General features: G+C 55.2%; 1 protein-coding gene across 1 annotated transcript; it reads left to right on the forward strand.

Annotated features, from left to right (window-relative positions):
- Window positions 1-578: 578 nt before the first annotated feature.
- DYNC2I2 (dynein 2 intermediate chain 2) lies at window positions 579-20412 on the forward strand. Its single transcript, XM_046021961.1, has 9 exons — window positions 579-764; window positions 10226-10474; window positions 16964-17073; window positions 17609-17766; window positions 18336-18445; window positions 18952-19119; window positions 19325-19557; window positions 19799-19956; window positions 20170-20412. The coding sequence occupies exons 1-9, from the start codon at window positions 579-581 to the stop codon at window positions 20406-20408; spliced, it is 1611 nt and encodes a 536-aa protein (XP_045877917.1). The 3' UTR covers window positions 20409-20412.
- Window positions 20413-20419: the final 7 nt, after the last annotated feature.

The following is a 20419-nucleotide window of genomic DNA, read 5'->3' on the forward strand; positions in this document are numbered from 1 at the left end:
AGCATTTTTCTATATTCGACCTCATTTGGCTTTTCAGTTATCCAAGCAAACGCTACCTCCGCAGATGCATATTTTAAATAATCATTTTATCGCGGCAGAGACTTGAGGATCAGAGGGCAAGCCCTTGGACTCGAGGTGGCCACCAACTGGAGCCCGCTCCCCTGGGGAGCACCCAACTTCTCAGTGGGCCCGGCAACCCCCAGGCCCCACAACTCGTCAGCCCGCCGCTGTCGCTGCCTCGCGTCCTCACAACCTCCCGTCCTCGCTTCTGCATCTGGCCGCTCAGCGCCATCTTTGAGCCTGGCACGGAGCGGTACTTCCGCACTTTGCTCCCCAACCCAGGGGTAGCCACTCATGCCCAAGTGTGCCCCTACTGGGATGAAGTATCCATAGCTGGCCAGTCTTGTCTCATGCTGGCCCCAAATAATAACTTATCGCGTTCTCCCAGGTCTTGGAAGGGGCGGTCTGACCAATTCAAAAATGGTGGGGATACCCTCACCTTCCCTGTCTTCCGCTTTAGACGCGCATGGGCGCGGTCACGTCGAAGTGCGCAGGCGCGATAGGGCGGAGCTATTTCCATGGCAACCCGCGAGCAGCTCGGGCAGCTCTGCCCCGCGGGAAGTGCGGGAGCTGAGGCGCTGGCGGCAGGCGGGGCTCTGAGCGCCGAGGGGCCCGGGCGGCAGGCGCCCCTGCAGGACGAGACCCTGGGCGTGGCGTCTGTGCCCTCGCAGTGGAGGGGCGCCCAGGGCATCCGCCGGGAGACGGTGAGAGCGCCGGCCCGGCTCCGGGCGACGGGGGCCGGAGGACGAGGGTCCGCGCGCGGTCTCCGGGCCGAGTTCTGGCGCGCCGCCGGTTTGTTCTGTATTTTCACCCACAGACGCTAACCCTGGCGGGATTCTCGTGCGTTTCCTCAGACTCTGTGCAACCACAGAAGGGGTTTTTCCTTAAGACTTCTGAAGACCCCGTGTTTTGCAGGATTTTGTGTGAACCGCCGTTTCGGGGCATTTCAAACTAACTTTTCTTAAAAAGAGAGAGACGAGATTGCATTTCAAGGTCGAGATACGCCGGTTTTCTAGGAGCGTCATCAAAAGCGCACAGGGCGAGGTTTTGCGAGGAGTGAGGGGCCCAGCTCCTGCGCGCCGGGTCTTCTCGGGGGACTTTGTGCAGACTTTGAGCGCCTGCTGTGTGCCTAGAGCTCTTCCCTCCTGGAGCCGACGTGGGGTCGTTTCCAGGGCACGGGCAATAGGCAACTTATGCAATAAGTAAATTCTGCAGTGTGCTCCTTAGGAGGTGAGGTGTGCCACGGATGAAAGCAGAAGAAGGGGGAGGGCTTGGAGGGCCTGGGTTGGAGAGTGAGGGGGTGGGCGGGCCTCATTGAGAAGGTGACGTCAGAGGAGTGGTAGAGCCGCCCTGCAGGGCAAACTGGAAGTGCAAAGGCCCAGTGGTTGGAGCAGATCTTGTGTGTTTGCGGAGGCAGCCGGGCTGACGTGGAATGAGAGAAGGGAAATGGGCCCAGTTGAAGTCAGAGCGGGTGAGCAGAGGCAGGTCAGGTAGGGTCTTGCAGATCATTGTAAGGACATTGGCTCTTCCTCAGTGAAAATGGGGGACGTTGTAAGGTGCTATGCAGTTACCAGAAGAGGAAACTTAGTTTGCCACCAGAGTGGCCAGACCCGCAGAGCTTAGCTCCTCAACACCCATGAGCTTTCCATGAAGTCTTACTCTGGAAGATAGGTTTCTTGCCTCGGGCTAACAGTCTGCTTGCAGGTCTCAAGCCAGGATCTGATGTGGCTTCAAAGCTCTCCCCACTTACATGCTGCCTAGAAATGGTTCTGGTGCAAAGCCAAGTGGATGTTTTAGTTAAATCTGCCCATTCTTATCACGGGTAAACGAATACTTCACAGTTCCTGGCTTTGAAGAGCACTTGAAATAGCCCTTGTTTGCCAAAGACCCAGATTCTAGAAGACTTTAGATGGAAACCACTGATTCAGTCTAACTTTTTTTCTTCTTACAGAGAATGAAATGGAGGCAGGTTCATTTTCTTGTGACTATAGTTTTTACCTGTAGGATTCTAAGAACAAATTCCAAGTAAAAAGCTATTATCTGTGAGGGTGGTTTCCCTGGACTAGCGTCTCCTGTCTTATTGAAGGAGATGTTTGATGAAGTTATAAAAATGTTGCAGGGGTCGGAAGAAGGAGGTAAATTGCTTTTTCTTTTTTTATATAATTTTTAAAAAATCTTATTTATTTATTTGACAGAGAGAGATCATAAGTAGGCAGAGAGGCAGGCAGAGAGAGGATGGAGGAAGCAGGCTCCCTGCTGAGCAGAGAGACCGATGTGGGGCTCGATCCCAGGACCCCAGGATCATGACCTGAGCTGAAGGCAAAGACTTAACCCACTGAGCCACCCAGGCGCCCCTAAAAAAAATTTTTTTTAAGATTTTATTTATTTATTTGACAGACAGAGATCACAAGTAGGCAGAGAGGCAGGCAGAGGCAGGCAGAGAGAGGAGGAAGCAGGCTCCCCGCTGAGCAGGAAACCCAATGCGGGGCTCGAACCCAGAACCCCGGGACCATGACCCGAGCCGAAGGCAGAGGCTTCAACCCACTGAGCCACCCAGGCGCCCCTAAAATTTTTTTTTTAAAAGATTGTTTATTCTAGAGAGAGTGCATTGGGGAGGGAGGGGTAGAGGGAGAGAGAATCCCCAGCAGACTCTCCATTGAGTGCAGGGCCTGACCCCACAACCTGGAGTTCATGACCTGAGTGGAAACCAAGAGTCAGACACCGAACGAACGAAGCCACCCAAACTCCCTTTTTTAATATATTTTTTAATGATTTTACTCTTTTTTTTTTTAAAGATTTTATTTATTTATTTGACAGATAGAGATCACAACTAGGGAGAGAGGCAGGCATAGAGAGAGAGAGAGGAGGAAGCAGGCTCCCTGCCAAGCAGAGAGCCCAATGCGGGGCTCGATCCCAGGACCCTAGGATCATGACCTGAGCTGAAGGCAGAGGCTTTAACCCACTGAGCCACCCAGGCGCCCCATGATTTTACTCTTTAAGTAATCTCTGCACTAGCGTGGGCCTCGAACTCATGAGCCAGGTGCCCCTCTTCTGTTTTAATACTAATGGTCTTTGGCCTTCCTTGAGTTTTCCTGTCATATTCCAATATGTTCACAGAGGGATAGTGTTCCCGAGCTTTGGTTCGAGACCACAGTGCACATACTCTTTAGGACTTTGGGCCAGTCACACGATGTCTTCTTTTTTTTTTTTTTTTGAGATTTTATTTATTTATTTGACAGAGAGAGATCATAAGTAGATGGAGAGGCAGGCAGAGAGAGAGAGAGGGAAGGAGGCTCCCTGCTGAGCAGAGAGCCCGATGTGGGACTCGATCCCAGGACCCTGAGATCATGACCTGAGCCGAAGGCAGTGGCTTAACCCACTGAGCCACCCAGGCGCCCCAACACGATCTCTTCTTCTTCAAAGCGGGTCCTTATGAGAACACTTCCTGAGGGGTTAAATGAGACTGTGAGTAAGAAAGCAGTTTGAAGGCCTGGAGCTGCTCAGGTGGATGGTCTGGGGGTGTCAGGCGCCTGGCCAGCTGCCTGAGATGATGGGGGGTGCGTAATTATCCCTCCTTGCTCGTCCACTGTTTCTCAAACTTGGCTGACACTGGAAAGTCCTGGAGACCCTTGAAAAATATGGATGTCTGTGGCGCCTGGGTGGTTCAGTGGGTTAAGCCGCTGCCTTCGGCTCAGGTCATGATCTCAGGGTCCTGGGATCGAGTCCCACATCAGGCTCTCTGCTTGGCGGGGAGCCTGCTTCCCTCTCTCTCTCAATCTGCCTGCCTCTCTGCCTACTTGTGATCTCTCTCTCTCTCGCTGTCAAATAAATAAATAAATAAATCTTTAAAAAAAAAAATATGGATGTCTGGGTCCTCCCTTCAGCGATTCTGGCTTAATTGGTATGTGGTGTGATGTGGGAATCAGGTTTTATTAAAGCTTTCCAGGTCATTCTAATAGGTAGCAAAATTTGAGACCACCCATTGAATGCATCCTACTTTCCAACAGCATTACCTTTCTGAAGTCCAAGTCTGATCCTAGGAAAGTGTGGGGTGTGTTTTTTTCCTTTTTAAAAAAATTGTGGGGTGCCTGGCTGGCTCAGGGTAGAGCATGTGATTCTTGGTCTCAGGGTCTTGAGTTCGAGCTCCATGTTGGGCATAGAGATTACTTAAAAATCAATAAAATTGTGGCAAGAGACACATAATAGAAATTTTGCTGTTTTTAAGTGTACAGTTGAGCGGCGTCAAGTTCATTCACAAGGTGCCACCACTCACCACTATCTAGTTTCAGAAATTTCTCATCTATGGGATGCATTTTGGACGTTCAGATCTGTCTTCCTTGGACTGTGGGCTCCCAGAGGACAGGGAAGTTAGTCTTGTGTACTTTTGACCTCCTGGAGGCAACCAGGAAATACTGGATTGTGTGCCGTCATCCCACACAGGGTACATCTCTCCTCTCCTGCTTTGAATTAAATTTGCGGCCTTCCCCTGGGCTCTTCCTCCTTCCCTGACGGGCTGCAGCTTCGTGGCCTTGGTGGCTTCTGTAGCGCATGTCACCCCCTGCTGGAAGGTGTTCGCTTTTAACCTGGGGTCTGGCCTCTTACTGATTTTCGAGGAGAATTCAGTCTGTGGTTCTCTGCCTTGGCGTTTGCTAGACAGTGTTGCTACTAGATTTATTCATTTTTTTAAAAGAGCATGAGAAGAGATTAAGACGCTGAAACGACACCAAAATGGTCTGCAGTAACTGCAGCTCGAAGGGGTCTAGCACCTCGGCGGCTCCCAGCTTCTGTGGAAATGTCTGCTGTTGTCCTCCGCATGTGGCCGAGCCCCGGCTCCACGTTGTCGTTTGAAAAGCTGTTGGTTGCCCTGACAGACTCAAGAGGCGAGTTCACCTGAACAGGAGGTTGTGCCTTGACCCGGGTTCCCGGCTCAGTTACTCCGCCCTTGCAGAGGCCGCCTGGGACGGTCGTCCATGCCGCATCCTGAAACCCGCTCAGCATCACACCCAAGACATTCCCGCCGCAACCTCGTCTGCTCATTAGCGGCGGATTGTGCCTCACGCCGCGGTCAGATCGAGGCGGGCCTGGTGCGTGTGGGCTTTGTAGCATGTGCACGGGGAACCGCTGACCTAGGCGGGGGGTCCTCTCCGCTGCCATCACTCCTGCCTTCTCAGTGTGTGGGCCCCGATGAGGAGGAGGAAAGGAGGCCTTTGGGGTGACGGCAGCCTGAGGAAAAGGTGGCTCTGGGGAGGACAAGTGAAAGTGGGCCTGCTGGAAGTGACAAGGTGATCGTGACAAGCCACTCCCCCCCACACCCCGCAGGTGCCCAGCAGCGCCCCCCAGGTGGGCTTGACAGCATTCCTCGGCCTCTGGGGATGAGCCATGACCCTAGGTGAAGCCCCGGACCGGGAGTCGCGGAGATAGTGAGAAAGGGGGGGAGTGTGAGCACGGTGTGTACGGGGGTAGGGGGAGGTGATGGACCTTGGGCTGTGGCCCGGGACGCATACAAAGGGGTGAGGCCCGCCTGTGGGGTCTCAGTAACAGCTCCCGGCCCCGCCCAGCATCCACATCGCCTGGGGGCCTGTTAGCACAGCACACTCAGCCCCGCTCCAGGAGGTGGCAGCTTGTGTTTTCGCAAGCTTCCAGGTGATTCTGGGGCCTGCCCATTGAGAATGCAGGTCTAGAATGGTCTTTGAGGTTCCTTTCCACCCCGGAGTCAGATGTGCTAGCTCAGGCTGACCGGGAGGATGAAGCGAGACGTGGTATGCTTCTGGTATTTGCTGGTGGTGGTCGCTACCCAGGGCGGTAATGGGGGCTCGTCTCTCACGGCATCACCCCAGACCTTCAAAGACACATTCTTTCTCTGGTGATGTATTTCCTCAATTAGAGGCCACACGCCCACCCCCAACTTTGTAACAGATCTTAAAATTCGGTGTGTCTCACAAATGACCTGTGTATTTAATATAGTTTCCCCCGAAGAACTATTAAATAATTGGGATGTTTTATAATCAATACATCCTAGAGTCAAGGAAATGTATATATTTTATTTGTCTCTTTTTTTCTTGAGAGGGGGAGAGGAGAGGGAGGGGTAGAGGGAGTGAGAGAATCTGAAGCAGCCTCCATGTCTGGGATGGAGCTAGATGGGGGGCTTGATTTCACGGCCCTGAGATGATGACCGGAGCCGAAATCAAGAGTCAGATGCTTCGCCGACTGAGCCACCCAGGTGCCCCCTATCTATCTCTACACCCAATGGGGGGCTTGAACTCAATGACTCTGAGATCAAGAGTCACATGCTCTACTGACTGAGCCAGCCAGGTGCCCCTAGGATGTGTATTTTTAATAAGAAAATGACTGTTCTACTTATGACTTTGAAGTTGGCCTGCCCCATATTGATATCCCCTGGATGGATTTCTCTAGCTGGCCCGTTTCTGAATGACTGAGTCACACGTCGGCACAGTTAGGCTGGCACTGGTCAGTCTTCGACCCTGAAGGCAGGGCGAAGCCCAGTATTCTGCAACGCACCTCTCGGAGCCTGGGGTGGGGGCTGGTCACCAGACCCAGTGGGGCCATTTCCTCTGTCGTGATGAGTGTCCCTGAAATTGATCGGTCCTAAATGCCAGCCAGAGACCCATTATTTCAGAAATGAGGCCTTGAGGGGTGGTGGTCTGGGGGTCGGGGAGCCTTCCTAGGGGTTAGTGTGATAGCAAGTGACAGAAACTGGCCCAGACCAGGCACTTCTGTTCAGGATGCTGGGGTCTCCTGGGCGCCTCATGGAGGTGCGGCAGGTCCTGAGGAATCCAGGAGGCTTTGGGGGCTCTGCTGTTGCCATGCATTCCCTGAGGCCTGTCTCTCCTCGTCTGCCGGTCACGTGGTGGCACTCGCTGAGCGTCGGCCCGGAGTTTCCAGGTTTCAGTTCCCGGCCTGTGCTGTCTAGCTTGTGAAATCTTTGTCTCTGTCATGCGTTTCCCTGAGAGAGCTCAGTTGGCCCAGCAGAGTAGTGTTCACTGTCCATCCAGTCAGAAGCTGCAGTCCTGGTGTCGGGGCCACATTTTGTGGCTTGGGTAGGAGTCCTGGCGTTCTGGATATCTGCAGGCTCTCTTGGGGCAGGAGAGTTAGGCACTCATCCTAGGCTCTGCTCCCTGAGTCTCATTGCCTTCCTCTCCGCTGGAGGTTGCCGGGGCTTCGGACTCCAGAGCGTGGAGCCTGGTAGTCTTGATTTGGGAATTGTTGTTTCCCTGGTCCACACCTCCCAGTGCGATTAGAGTTTGGTCCCAGCTCCTCCCCCCACCTCCGCATTTCCCCAGCGGCACCTGTGCCTCCGAGGTGTGGGAGGCAGGCTGCAGCCCAGCATCCCGAACACTCTCCTTCTGGGCCTTGCTGAGGCCTAAGAAACAAGGATCCCACTGGGCCCTGACATCTCAGACGGGAGCCTCAGCGCAGCCATACACTGCCTGGCACGGAAGGCGCCAGTATATACAGGGTAGCCTTGAGCGAGCCCTTCCTTTCTGGAGGTTTGGGGCTCCAACTCCAGACGATCTGGGTCTGGTCAGGATCAGACCAGATACTTGGATCTTGAACTGTGGGAACCTACTTTGGAGTCCCCGAGGGAAAAGAGAGTCATAGTGGTTTCCTGCCAGTTCACAGAAAAAAAAAATTGCGGGTGCCTTATCGTTGGTTTTTTAAGTTTTTTTTTTTCCCCTAAATTTTCCCTAGTGTTTTTTTGACATTTGTCGTTTGCCTGAATAAGCAAGCAGCAAAGAAATATTAATAGAGATAGCTGGAAAGGTGACCACTATGTGTCTCTTGTGGCCATTTTTGTCTTATGTTAGGACACCAGGGTAACATTCTTTTAGAAGCATTTTTCTGCATTCATCTGATGTGATGAGTGGCCAGGACGCTGGACTGTTCGGGAGAGAACACCATGGCTGAGACAGGCTGGTGTCACAGGTCAGACAACCTGGATTCAAGTTCCACTGCACTCACCTCTGTGCTGTGTGACCTTGGGTGAGTTACTTCTCTGGGCCTCGGCGCCAACCGCAGTAATGCAGAAATAGGATTTTCTTCATAGGGTGGTTGCGAGCGTGGATAAGATATGGCTAGAGCTTTGGGGAGACTGCCTGAGTGAGCACTCAGCGACCGACACTCTTACCGTCATTGTGGCTTCTGGAACTTTGATTTTCTCCCACCGTCTTAGAATTTGGCTCAGCCTGTACACTTTCCGGTCCCCGTGCCCATCATGAATTCTCAGTGTGCGCACTCCTCTGGCACTGGGCAGCCCGCCACTGCCAGGGTTTCAGGTCGCGTCTCTGCTGGATGCTCTCCGAGCCTCGTGCCTTGTGGCCGCTCTCGGGAATCCCCGGCACCTCCATGCAGACGGCAGGGAGGCATCTCAGTGTAGCGGAGGCCCAGCAGAACCGCCTCTGCGGTCTCTTCTCCCAGAACCTGCCATCGCATTCCCTGCTTGTCACACCTGCTCTCTGCTCCTCACGTCTCCCGGAGCAGCCAGAGAGGCAGGGCCCTGCTTACGGCCACCCTGGGGCTCACACCTAGAGGGAAAGCCCCACTTGTCCTGGCTCTCAGACACCTCCGGGCCTTGCCCTCGCTCGCGTGCTGCCCTCCTCACCCACTGCGGCCGGGCGCGCCGCCAGCTGTCTAGTCTCTGAATGTGGGGCCTCCTCTACCGGCGGGTTTTGGTCTCGCCTCCCGGCTGCTCCCCATCCCTGTTCCAGGCCCCTCTCCTGCCGCTCTCCGCTTGTCCTTCACACCTCAGCGCAAGTGCTGTGTGCCCAGAGGCCTCCCCAGCTGCTCCCCTCTCCCCCACACCTCTGCTGCACTTAGCGTCATTGGTAGTTGGTGGCTTTTTGTGTTTGTGTAGCCCCGACCCCCGTAGAACCTCCTTAGGCACAGGAATCTTAAACATTTTGCTTGCTGCTGTATTGGTAGTACCCGGACAGTGCCTGGCAAATGGATGCTCAGTAAATAGTGTGTCTGTGTGTGTGTGTGTGTGTGTGTGCGCGCGCGCACGTAGCAAAATGGAGATACATGTAAGTAACATGTAATATATGTTACGTGTGGTATATATGTATAATACAGTGTCATGGGGGTGTGAGTGTGTACATGTAGTATATAGCATGAACGGGCTTATGCCGTGTGCCACACACCACGCAAAGAGCCGGGGATATAAAGAGACAGAAAAGTTCTGAAGCTGGAGGAACTTACAGTGTAGTTGGTGGTACATGAAGAGAATTTTGTGGAATGTGAAGGGGAATGTAGGGATGGGTATTTCATGTTCTAGCAAGGGCTGCCCCTAGGTAGGGCCAGCTCCCTTCCTTCAGGCTTGCTAGTTGCTGGCCTGCTGCTCAGCGCTGTCCCCCAGGCCTGAGCGCGAGGCCCAGGGATCTGGGCCTCGTCATTGCCCTTTGTGTTCAGGTGCTTGGTGAGGGGCCGCGAGAGCAGAGCCTCTTGTGAGACCGCGACATACGATAGATGGCCCCTCACTTGGTAAACGATGGGTCATGTCCGTGTAAGAAAGAGGCTGATCTGTTGTCTGTCCCTGTGCCCAGCTAAACAGGGGACAAGGGATTGGAGGCAGATGGCGGGGTGGGGAAAAGGGGCAGCTGGGGAGAAGCCTGCCTTCCACCAACCAGCTCCTCACAGACACACTCACTTCCTTTGATGACGGGGGGGCATCTTGGACAGGGCCTGCTAAAGGAGGGAGAAGCCGTGGGCCCTTCTGCTGGTGGCCGGGTTTGACATGCTTCCGTGTGCTGGCTTAGGTGACCACTGCTGGCTCTGATATGACAGGATTACTGTCAGGTTCTTCAAAAGGGCACTCCTAAAAAGAAAAAAAAAAAAGATATTCCTGCATCTGCTCCAAATAGTATCATCATGTCACCTGAGGTTCTGGGTCAGGCTCTTATTGGGTCATGTTGGCTGCCTCTGGACCTCTCAGTGTGACCCCGGGCACATAGGAAGGTTGAAGGGTCATCTCCACCCTTGGCACACGGATCGGGCTTGTCCTTTGGAAGATGGGCCAAGAGGAAAGGGACATGCTGGGGCGGACAGGGTGACCAGAGGCCCAGAGGCCTGAGGGGCAGCAGCAGCACGGGAGGGGAGTGTGTGGGCAGGTGAGGCTGCGTGTTGACTGCTGGGCCGTGATCTTCTGCAGAAAAGTTGCCAGACAGCGAGCATTGCCACCGCCGAGAAGGCCGCCCAGACCCGGAAGCACGTGGACGCTGAGGTGCAGACAGAGGCCCCCGTGCCAGTCAGCGCGCCGCCCGTGTCCCCGCACGATGACCCCCGGCTCGCAGCCTTTCTTCAGAGGGTGGAGGCCATGGTTATTCGGGAGCTGAACAAGAACTGGCAGAGCCATGCTTTTGATGGCTTCGAGGTGAACTGGACTGAGCAGCAGCCGACGGTAGGGAACGGGCCAATGTGGCCTGGGATGCGCCCCTCCTCTGCTCCAGCTCACGCCTTGGCCCTGTTTTCAGTCCTTCTTTTACGCCATCCGGATACTAATAATAGTAGTAATACTAACAGAGTTCACTGGGCTCGAACATTCTGCCAGGTAGATAATTTTATAAGAGTAAGTCCTCAGGGCGCCTGGGTGGCTCAGTGGGTTAAGCCGCTGCCTTCAGCTCAGGTCATGATCTCAGGGTCCTGGGATCGAGTCCCGCATCAGGCTCTCTGCTCAGCAGCGAGCCTGCTTCTCTCTCTCTCTCTGCCTGCCTCTCTGTCTACTTGTGATCTCTCTCTGTCAAATAAATAAATAAAATATTAAAAAAAAAAAAAAAGAGTAAGTCCTCAGGGGCCCCTGGGTGGCTCAGTCGGTTAAGTGTCAGCCTTTGGCTCAGGTCATGATCTCGGGGTCCTGGGATTGAGCCCTGCATCGGGCTCCAGGCTCAGCGGGGAGCCTGCTTCTCCCTCTCCCTCTGCCCCTCCCCCCTACTTGTGGGTACTTTCTCTCTCTCACACTCTATCTCAATAAGCAAAGTATTTAAAAAAAAAAAAAAAAGAGGGATGTGTGGGTTGTTTAGTCAGTTAAGCATCTGCCTTCAGCTCCAGTCATGATCCCAGAGTCCTGGGATCCTGTCCCACACATCAGGCTCCTTTCTCAGTGAGGAACCTGCTTCTCCCTCTGCCTGCCATTCCCCCTGCTGTGCTCTCTCTCTCTCTGACAGATAATTAAAATCTTTTTTTTTTTTAATTTTATTTATTTATTTGACAGACAGAGATCACCAGTAGGCAGAGAGGCAGGCAGAGAGAGAGCCAGGGAAACAGGCTCCCCGCTTAGCAGAGAGCCCGATGTGGGGCTCGATCCCAGGACCCCAGGATCATGACCTGAGCTGAAGGCAGAGTCTTTAACCCACTGAGCCACCCAGGTGCCCCGATAATTAAAATAAAAAAAAAAAAAAAGAAGAAGAAGGACTTCCCTGCTGTCAAGAAGTAGGTGTGGTTTTCTCCATTTACAGCTGGGAGGTACTGAGAGGTACAGGTGGGAGACTTCGAGCTGAAGTGACTTTTCCAGGGTCACACGGAGCTAGTTAGCACTAGAGGGAGGGTTTGAACCGGGGAGTCGGACTCTGGACTGAATTCTCCCCACTGCTTGGCCGTGTCTCCCCAGGCAGCACACACTGGGGGCTCTCTGTGCCATCTCATTCAGCATGACTGCATGAGGCAGTCCTAGGATGACCGCCATTTTATACAGGGGGCCCAGAGAAGCTAAGTGACTTGTCTGTGGTCACACAGCTTCCGGGCTAAGCTGGGATATGAACTCTGGTCTGGTTTCACTACCATGCTCTAGTGACTTCGGTGTCTCCAGGGCTCAGTTCAGAGCCATCACCCTGTGTACTCAGGTGGCCAGCCGCCCAGACAGCCCAGCCTTTGAGATGAGGAAGCCTCTGAATGAATGGGAGGGGCTCTTGGCTTTGGCTGCGTGCTGGGCCTCAGTCTGCCCTGTGGACAGGGTGCTTGCTCGGTGCTGCATGCCCTGGACCGACCGACTGCAGAGCCTTAGAGCTCCGGGCCAAACTTTTTATACAATGCTTTCTTCCTTGGGAGTCAGAGATGAGTAACTGTGTACTCAGAGGTCATAAGCCTGGCTCTAGCCACCCCTCCGCCTCTGCCCACTTACCCCCAAGTCCGTGGAAGGCAAGGGAGAGTTGGTTTGTTCCAGGGAAATCCTCAAAATCCCTCTGAAGAGCGGGTGTGGAGGCCATACCCAAGTGAGCGGTCCCAGGCTCAGGAAAGCTGCTCGAGGGAAGGGCTTGGTGATCAGTGAGAGCCCAGCCCGCTCTTCTCCTGCCGGTGCCCATGCGCGCCCCCCCCCCAACTTTACAGTTGCATTTAGAGAGGTTAAACTTTTTTTTTTTTTTTTTTTTAAAGATTTTATTTATTTATTTGACAGAGAGAGAGATCACAAGTAGGCAGAGAGGCAGGCAGAGAGAGAGGAGGAAGCAGGCTCCCTGCGGAGCAGAGAGCCCGATGCGGGGCTCGATCCCAGAACCCTGAGATCATGACCTGAGCCGAAGGCAGCGGCTTAATCCACTGAGCCACCCAGGCGCCCCACTTTTTTTCTTTAATAGAGGTGCTTTTACTCATTTCTATGAATTAATTTGGTCCAAGTGTATAGTACTCTCTCCCCTTTACAAAATATCTGTTTTCTGACTGGAGAAACAATATGTGTTCATTGTAACGAATCCAGACAGTACAGAAACACCAAGCGTGTACCGTGTAGACAGCCGGAGGGAAATGCCTGTTCCTGGGCCTTTAACTCCTCCCTGTGCTACACTAACACACACCATTGTTACTAGTGTCATTAAGAACTTTTTTTTCCTTTTATTTATTTATTTGACAGACAGAGATCACAAGTAGGCAGAGAGGCAGGCAGAGAGAGAGGAAGGGAGCAGGCTTCCCGCTGAGCGGAGAGCCCGATGCAGGGCTGGATCCCAGGACCCTGGGATCATGCCCTGAGCTGAAGGCAGAGGCTTTAACCCACTGAGCCACCCAGGTGCCCCAGAACTTTTTTTTTTTTTTAAAGGATTTTATTTATTATTTATTTGACAGAGCATAAGCAGGGGGAATGGCGGAGGGAGAGGGAGAAGCAGGCTCCCTGCTAAGCAGGGAGCCAGACTCGTGGCTCCATCCCAGGACTCCGGGATCATGACCTGAGCTGAAGGCAGATGCTTAATGACCGAGCCACCCAGGCGCCCATCCCCAGGACGTTTTAAACAAAAAATGGAAAGCACTGTACATTTTCTTTATGACTTTTCTCACTTGCCAGGGCTCTCCACGTCAGTTCCTATAAAGGTGCCCCAGGCTGCATCCCACTGCATAGATGTGCGTTCCTTTATAGACGCTCCCGTGGGACTCGGTCTCTTCCGGAAACGTGCGGCCAGGCGGGCAGTCGGGCCCCTCTGAGTGGCAGTGGGGCGCATTACCCCGGTGGCCTCGTGTCTTCACCGTTCCCGGAATGCCGGACAGAGAACTTCCCAAGTTTGCTGTTAGATTAACAACGTCAGCGAATCTCTCTCTCACTTCTTCTTTTGCATCAGCTTTTTGTTGATTTCCTCACAGTGGAATTATGATTCTGGCTGATATGGGGTTTTCTGTCTTCTCCTGCTGTCAGGGTGTTGTTGGCCTTGACATGTCATCGCTCTCCTTGGCACTGTTGTAGCCACTCCGGAAAGGCTGCGATGCCGTGCTCAGAGAGAAACCCGGATTTCAGATTTCCAAAACCAATCTGACAACCTTGGGGAATGCTTAGAAATCAGAGATAAGAGACAGGGACTCCTACGGGACTTCTGATCTCCTGGCTCTGTTGTTTCCTTCCTCTGGCTTTACACACGTGTGCGGACAGCTCCGTGTCACTCTGATCCACCTCGGGGTCTTTTCTGGTCGGGAGCAAAGCCTGTTTTGTGTTGTCAGGTGGCTACAGAGACTTCATGCTTGTCCTTTTAAAACCTCTGAATGTTTTGTCTGCACACTGTATTTTTTTGTGCCAGGTTTCTTTCTTTCTTTCTTCCTTTCTTTCTTTCTTTTTAAAGATTTAATTTATTTATTTGACAGATCACAAGTAGGCAGACAGGCAGAGAGGGAGAGGGAAGCAGGCTCCCTGCTGAGCAGAGAGCCCGATGTGGGGCTCGATCCCAGGGACCCTGGGATCATAACCGGAGCCGAAGGCAGAGGCTTTAACCCACTGAGCCACCCAGGCACCCCTGTGCCAGGTTTCTTGAGATGTGTTCTCTACACAGGTCTGTTTACCCTTTGTGCTGTTCTGCGTCCATCACGGTGACAGGGTGGGGTGGCCCCATCGTCTCCAGCTTCTCCCACTTTGTAGTCTCATCTTCAGATCTCAGTTGTACTGGTCGTCGCAGTCACAAGTAGAGTCATGACAAATAACATACACGGTTTATCTCTGATGTAAACTTTGGTTGAACGTGACATACAAAGGCACAAATCTTGCCACTTCGGGCCTGTGGCTTTTCAAAGAGAAAACCCTTGTGGAACCAGAACCCAGATCAGGAAACTGAATGTAGTGAGACCCTGGAGGTTTTCTTGAGTTCCCTCCACCTCCTACCCCACCGCACAGCTTTTCTTTTTGTTTTCTTTCTTTCTTTCTTTTTTTAGTTTATTTATTTTTAAGTAATCTCTACCCCTGATGTGGGGCTCGAACTCATAAGCGTGAAACCAAGAGTTGCACGCTCTGCTGTTTGAGCCAGCCAGGCACCCCTATATGGCTTGGCTTTAAATAACAGATTTATTGAAATATCATTCACATCCCATTTAATTCACCCATTTAAAGTGTACAGTTCAAGGGCGCCTGGGTGGCTCGGATGGTTAAACCTCTGCCTTCAGCTCAGGTCATGATCTCCAGGTCCTGGGATTGAGTCCTGCATCGGGCTCCCTGGTCAGTGGGGAGTCTCCCCGCCCTCTCCCTCTCTACCTACCCTTCGTTCGTGTGCATGCTCTTTCTCTCTCAAATATAAATACAAAAATCTTTTTTAAAAAAATGAAGCGTAGGGGCACCTGGGCGGCTCAGTCAGTTAAGCGGCAGCCTTGTAGCTCAGGTCATGATCCCAGGGTCCTGGAATCGAGTCCTGCCGCAGACTCCTTGCTCAGCGGGGAGCCAGCTTCGCTCTCTGCCTCTGCTGCTCCCCCTGCTCGTACTCTCTCGCTCTGTCATATAAATAGATAAAATCTTAAAAAAACAGTGTACAGTTCAGTAAGATTTTATGTTCCTAGAGTTGTACAACACTGGCACAATTTTTTTTTATTTTTTAAAGATTTTACTTATTTATTTGAGATGGAGAGAGAGAGAGAGCACAAGCAGGGAGAGCAGCAGGCAGGGGGAGAAGCAGGCTTTCCGCCAAGCAGGGAGCCCGATGCGGGGCTCGATCCCAGGAGTCCAGGATCATGACCTGAGCGGAAGGAGCCACCCCGGCGCCCCACTGGCACAATTTTAGAACTTTCATTGCCCTCAAGAAGGAAGTCCATACCCCCTAGCAGTCACTCCCCATTTCCCCCCAAATCCCTGGCAGCTACTCGTCTTTCTATCTGTGCGATGTCCGTTGTAGACATTTCCCGTGGATGGGATCCTGCACGAAGCCGTCTCGGTGACTGGCTTCTCCCACGTGTGGAATGTCGGCGAGGCTGGCTGTGGCGTGTACCAGCAGTTCTTTCCTTCCCCGTGGCTCAGCAGTCCCTCCCGCACTGCGGGGGTGTGCCCCATCTATCGGCGGCTGGGCATCTCAGTCGTGACACCTGTGTCCAAGTTTTTGGATAAACGTGTTTTCAGTTCTCTGCGTGTGGACCTCGGAGCAGAATTGCTGGGTCATAGGGTGCCTCTCTGTTTGACCTTTTGGAGATCCACCAGACTGGTTCCCCACGGTGGCCACGCCATTCTGCATTCTTGCCGGCGGCGCGTGAGGGTTCCCACCATACAGCTTTTTACACGTATTAAGTTCTTTCCGTTGGATAGTTTCCTTCTGTGGAGTCATAAGGTCAGGAGTATGCAGCTTTTCACAGAAGTTTTGGTCTGTGCTGTAGATCCCATCCCAGAAACCTTGGGCTGATGGCTCGTGGTGGCCCACGTGGCCAGCCTTCTCATTTGCTGTGCCAGCCTGCTCTGGGCTGGGAAAGAAGATGCCAGGCCTTTATGTGTAAAGCCCTATGGCACTGAGTCTAGTCGCCTTGAACAGCCATCGCTGCCGTCCAGTTCCAGAAGCCAGAGCTTTTTCTTTCTTTCTTTCTTTTGAGGTGGTGGAGGGGCAGAGGGAGAGGGAGAATCTTTTTTTTTTTTTTTTTAAGATTTTATTTATTTATTTGACAGACAGAGATCACAAGTAGGCAGAGAGACAGGCAGAGAGAGAGGAGGAAGCAGGCACCCCGCCAAACAGAGAGTCCAATGCGGGGCTCGATCCCAGGACCCTGGGATCATGACCCAAGCCCAAGGCAGAGGCTTTAACCCACTGAGCCACCCAGGCGCCCCGGGAGAGGGAGAATCTTAAACAGGCTCCACTCAGCACTGAGCCTGACACGGGGCTCAGGCTCACAACCCTCAGGCTCACAGCCTGAGCCGAAACCAGCAGTAGGACACTTAACCGACTGCACCACTCAGGCACCCCAGAAGCCGAAGCTTTTGAAGTGGTGTGCAGAACAGGGTCTGACTCTGATCCAGAACCTGGCATTTGTCTCGGTTTGGAAGATCCTTTCTTCTGGGTTTTTGGAAGTATCCTCTGAGGGGTATGTTTGGATGAAGCCTCCAGATTTCCCTCTAGGACTGGGGAGTGGACCTAGGTGGCTTGGGTGGTCCAAGCCTGTGTATAGGTTTTTTTTTTTAGGTGGCTATGAGACCACCTGTTGGGTGGCTCTGGGCTCAGGGTTGGGGATGGTCTGTCTCTTGCAGGTGACCTGTTTACACACCCTGGGCTACCCCCCAGCCCAAGGGGAGGGTCTGCACGTGACCAGTGTCTCCTGGAACTCCACCGGGTCTGTGGTGGCCTGTGCCTATGGCCGGTGAGTGGCTGCCGTGGTGGCTGTGTTGGGCACTGGGAGGCCCTCAGACCCTGGTCTAAGAGGTCTAAGACCTCTTTTTTCCTGTCCGTGTGGTGAAGGGTTGGCCAGAGCTTGGCCATTCTGGGAGTGTTTTTATTCTCAAGGCTGCCTGGGCGCCAGGTTGGCTGGTAAGAGCAGAGGAGGGAGGGGCTTCGGCTGCAGGAGTCCTGGTGCTCACCTGTCCAGTGTCAGCACAGGGCAGTGAGCCTGGGCCGGCCGGCCGCCTCTGCTCCATGAGCTGTCTCCTGATGGGCCATGGTTCCCCCACCCTGCCACTGGGTGCAGCCATCCTTGGTTTCCGGGAACGCTTTTCTAGAGGTTGTGCCCTTGGGGTGCCATGAAGATGCCCGTGCCACTTCAGCACCCAGTGCAGTCTGGGTATGATGGGGAAGCCGCGGCTCATCTGTCCGGGCTCGGTTGGGTCAGGTGATAGGAACGAGGTCGGGGGGAGGCCCCGGCCTCGAGGCAGAGCCAGCTCAGGCTTGTCCCTGTGCAGGTTGGACGACGGGGACTGGAGCACGCTGAAGTCCTTCGTGTGTGCCTGGAACCTGGACAGGCGAGGCCTAAACCCCCGGCAGCCGTCGGCAGTGGTGGAGGCGCCCAGCGCTGTCATGTGCCTGGCCTTCCACCCAACACAGCCATCCCACATCGCAGGTGAGCCTTCGGCCTGCTTCGCTTCTGCCTCCGTGGAGGGTGGCCGGAGGTGAGCTCCCCACTGGGCCGTCAGCCCCTGGGCACGGCCAAGGCGGGTCTGCTGAGAGGGGAGGAGAGAGCCTGGGGGGCTCTGATCCCTGAGCTCCGGTGAGGATGCCGAGGATGGCTGGTGTGGAGCTGGGAGGCGGAGGAGGCAGGTCATCGCCGAGTCTGGTGGGCCATGGGGGGTGGGCCATGGAAGGGCACGGCCAGGTCAGGGCCAGAGGCGGGGCGACGTGAGCACCCTTGGGGAGCTGTCAGCGGTGACAGGAGCCCCACGTGTTGGGAAAGGGGGTTGTGCTGGAGGGAGTGGCGGGATGCTGGGGCGGGGAGGTCAGCCTGGCAGCGGGAGAAGCGTCCTGGGTGTGGGGGGGTTGTGCGGAGGACCAGGACTTTCCCTCCTCAAGGTGGTTTTGGGGACGTGGCTCCACGTCCTGGCTCCGTGGCTGTGAAGGGCTGGCACTTGGCCTGGAAGCCGGAGGGGGCTGGGGGTTGGGTCGGTTCCTGCCCGGGCCCGCTTGGTCCCACAGGTGGGCTGTACAGTGGTGAGGTGCTGGTGTGGGACATGAGCCATCCCGAGGACCCGCTGCTCTGGAGAACGGGCCTGACAGATGACACACACACAGACCCCGTGTACCAGGTCAGAGCAGTGGGCTGCTGTGTGGGTCCGGGAGGCACCATCCCCTTCTTGCGGGGCTGGGCCGGGCTGTCACAGGCCTGCTCCTGGCGGCCGGACAGGAGAGAGGGTGCCCGCTCGGCACAGGCAGGCAGAAGGTCACCGGGGAGCTGGCAGTTGGACAGCTGCCTTCAGCATTCTCAGAGCTCCCAGGCCATGAGTCACATCCCGCCCCCGGCAGGAGCCACCCCCAGGGCCATTCCCAGCTGCACCCCCCCACCCCACCCTCCAAGCTGCCACTAGAGGTTCCCAGCTGTCCCGGCCTGCCTGGGCTCAGGGACAGAGCTCAGAACCCTCGGGACTGCCCCCTGGCGTGTGAGGCGGCTCCTGGCCTCCCCCAGAATTCTCCTTATTTTCCTAGAAGGGGTGGGTGGGAATGGGGGATGACCGTTGGTCTTGCTGGGAGGTAGGGGCAGGCTGGGGAGCAAGCAGCGCTTTCCTGACCTCGGTCCTGCATCCCGCGGCCCCAGGTGGTTTGGCTGTCTGAGCCCCGGCACAGCCACCGCTCCCAGGTGCTGAGCGTGGCCACGGACGGGAAGGTGCTGCTCTGGCAGGGGGTCGGGGCGGGCCGGCTGCAGCTTACGGAGGGCTTCGCCCTGGTCGTGCAGCAGCTCCCGAGGAACACCAAGCTAAAGAAGGTACTTGGGGCCCCAGCTGCCCCCGGACCCGCGAGGGCCTCGGCGCGGAGCCCCGGGTGGGAGGGGGCAGGTGACACGGGCTCCCGCACTACCAGCGGAGGACCTGCTGGTTGACCTCCTTGGGCCCCGGTGCCCACTCGAGGGACTGGGCTCCTCTGGGACACTGTGGGATGTTGACTCTGCCCTGGCGTTCATTTCTCCACAGCCGCCCCGGGGAGAGACTGAGATCGGCGCCACGGCGGTGGCCTTTTCCAGCTTCGACCCCAGCCTTTTCGTCCTGGGCACGGAAGGCGGCTTCCCACTCCAGTGTTCGCTGGCAGCGGAAGAGGCCGCCCTCACCCGGATGCCTAGCTCTGTGCCCCTGCGGGCCCCGGCACAGCTGACCTTCTCTCCCCACGGCGGTCCCATCTACTCCGTGAGCTGCTCCCCCTTCCACAGGTAGAGAAGGCCCCAGTGTCCCCGGCACAGGGAGGGCGAGGGGGTCCCGCAGAACCGTGCGAAGGGCCTGCAGCCTGTTCCCGGCCCAGGTCTTCCCCACGGGCGCTCTCATGCCCAGAGCGCCGGTGGTCGGCTCCAGGGCACCAGCCCCTTGCTCCCTAAGGGGCTCCCTGGTTTGGGGAGGTCCAGGGAGGCCCGGTGGACCAGGACATCCAGCGCTCCTCCCCCGCTTCCCGTCCAGGAATCTGTTCCTGAGCGCGGGGACCGACGGCCACGTCCACCTGTACTCCATGCTGCAGGCCCAGCCCCTGGCCTCCCTGCGGCTGGCCGGCAAGTACCTGTTCGCCGTGCGCTGGTCCCCAGTGCGCCCCCTGGTGTTTGCAGCTGCTTCGGGGGAAGGTAGGAAGGACACCAGACTCAGATCCACTAAGGCCGCAGGGGCCTGGCGCAGATCTGGAATTCTGAGCTGGGGAGAGACAGCCCGTGGGGGGCATTGCCATACCGGCCGGTAGCTTTATTTCGTGCCGTGGCCTGTCGAGTTTCTCTTCCCTGGGTACGCGGGGGACTTGGAGGAGGGGCAGACGCTTGCCCCACGCATCTCTCTCCGCACAGGTGACGTGCAGCTGTTTGATCTCCAGAAAAGCGCCCAGAAACCCACAGTTTCAATCAAGCAAACCCAGGATGAAAGCCCGGTCTACTGTCTGGAATTTAATCGCCAGCAGACTCAGCTCCTGGCCGCAGGCGACGCCAAGGGCGCGGTAAAGGTGTGGCAGCTGAGCACCGAGTTCACAGAGCAAGGGCCCCGGGAGACCGAGGACTTGGAGCAGCTGGCAGCCGAGGTGGCCACCTGAGGACAGCGAAA

Source organism: Meles meles, chromosome 11 (assembly GCF_922984935.1).
Source record: "Meles meles chromosome 11, mMelMel3.1 paternal haplotype, whole genome shotgun sequence".
NCBI classification, from domain to species: domain Eukaryota; kingdom Metazoa; phylum Chordata; class Mammalia; order Carnivora; family Mustelidae; genus Meles; species Meles meles.

What these genes read in the sequence shown, in the direction of transcription:
- DYNC2I2 (XM_046021961.1), top strand. Translation starts at nt 579, where the DNA reads ATGGCAACCCGCGAGCAGCTCGGGCAGCTCTGCCCCGCGGGAAGTGCG. An exon ending in AGGGCATCCGCCGGGAGACG is followed by an intron (nt 765 to 10,225) that starts GTGAGAGCGCCG and finishes GATCTTCTGCAG; the next exon opens with AAAAGTTGCCAGACAGCGAG. An exon ending in GGAACACCAAGCTAAAGAAG is followed by an intron (nt 19,120 to 19,324) that starts GTACTTGGGGCC and finishes ATTTCTCCACAG; the next exon opens with CCGCCCCGGGGAGAGACTGA.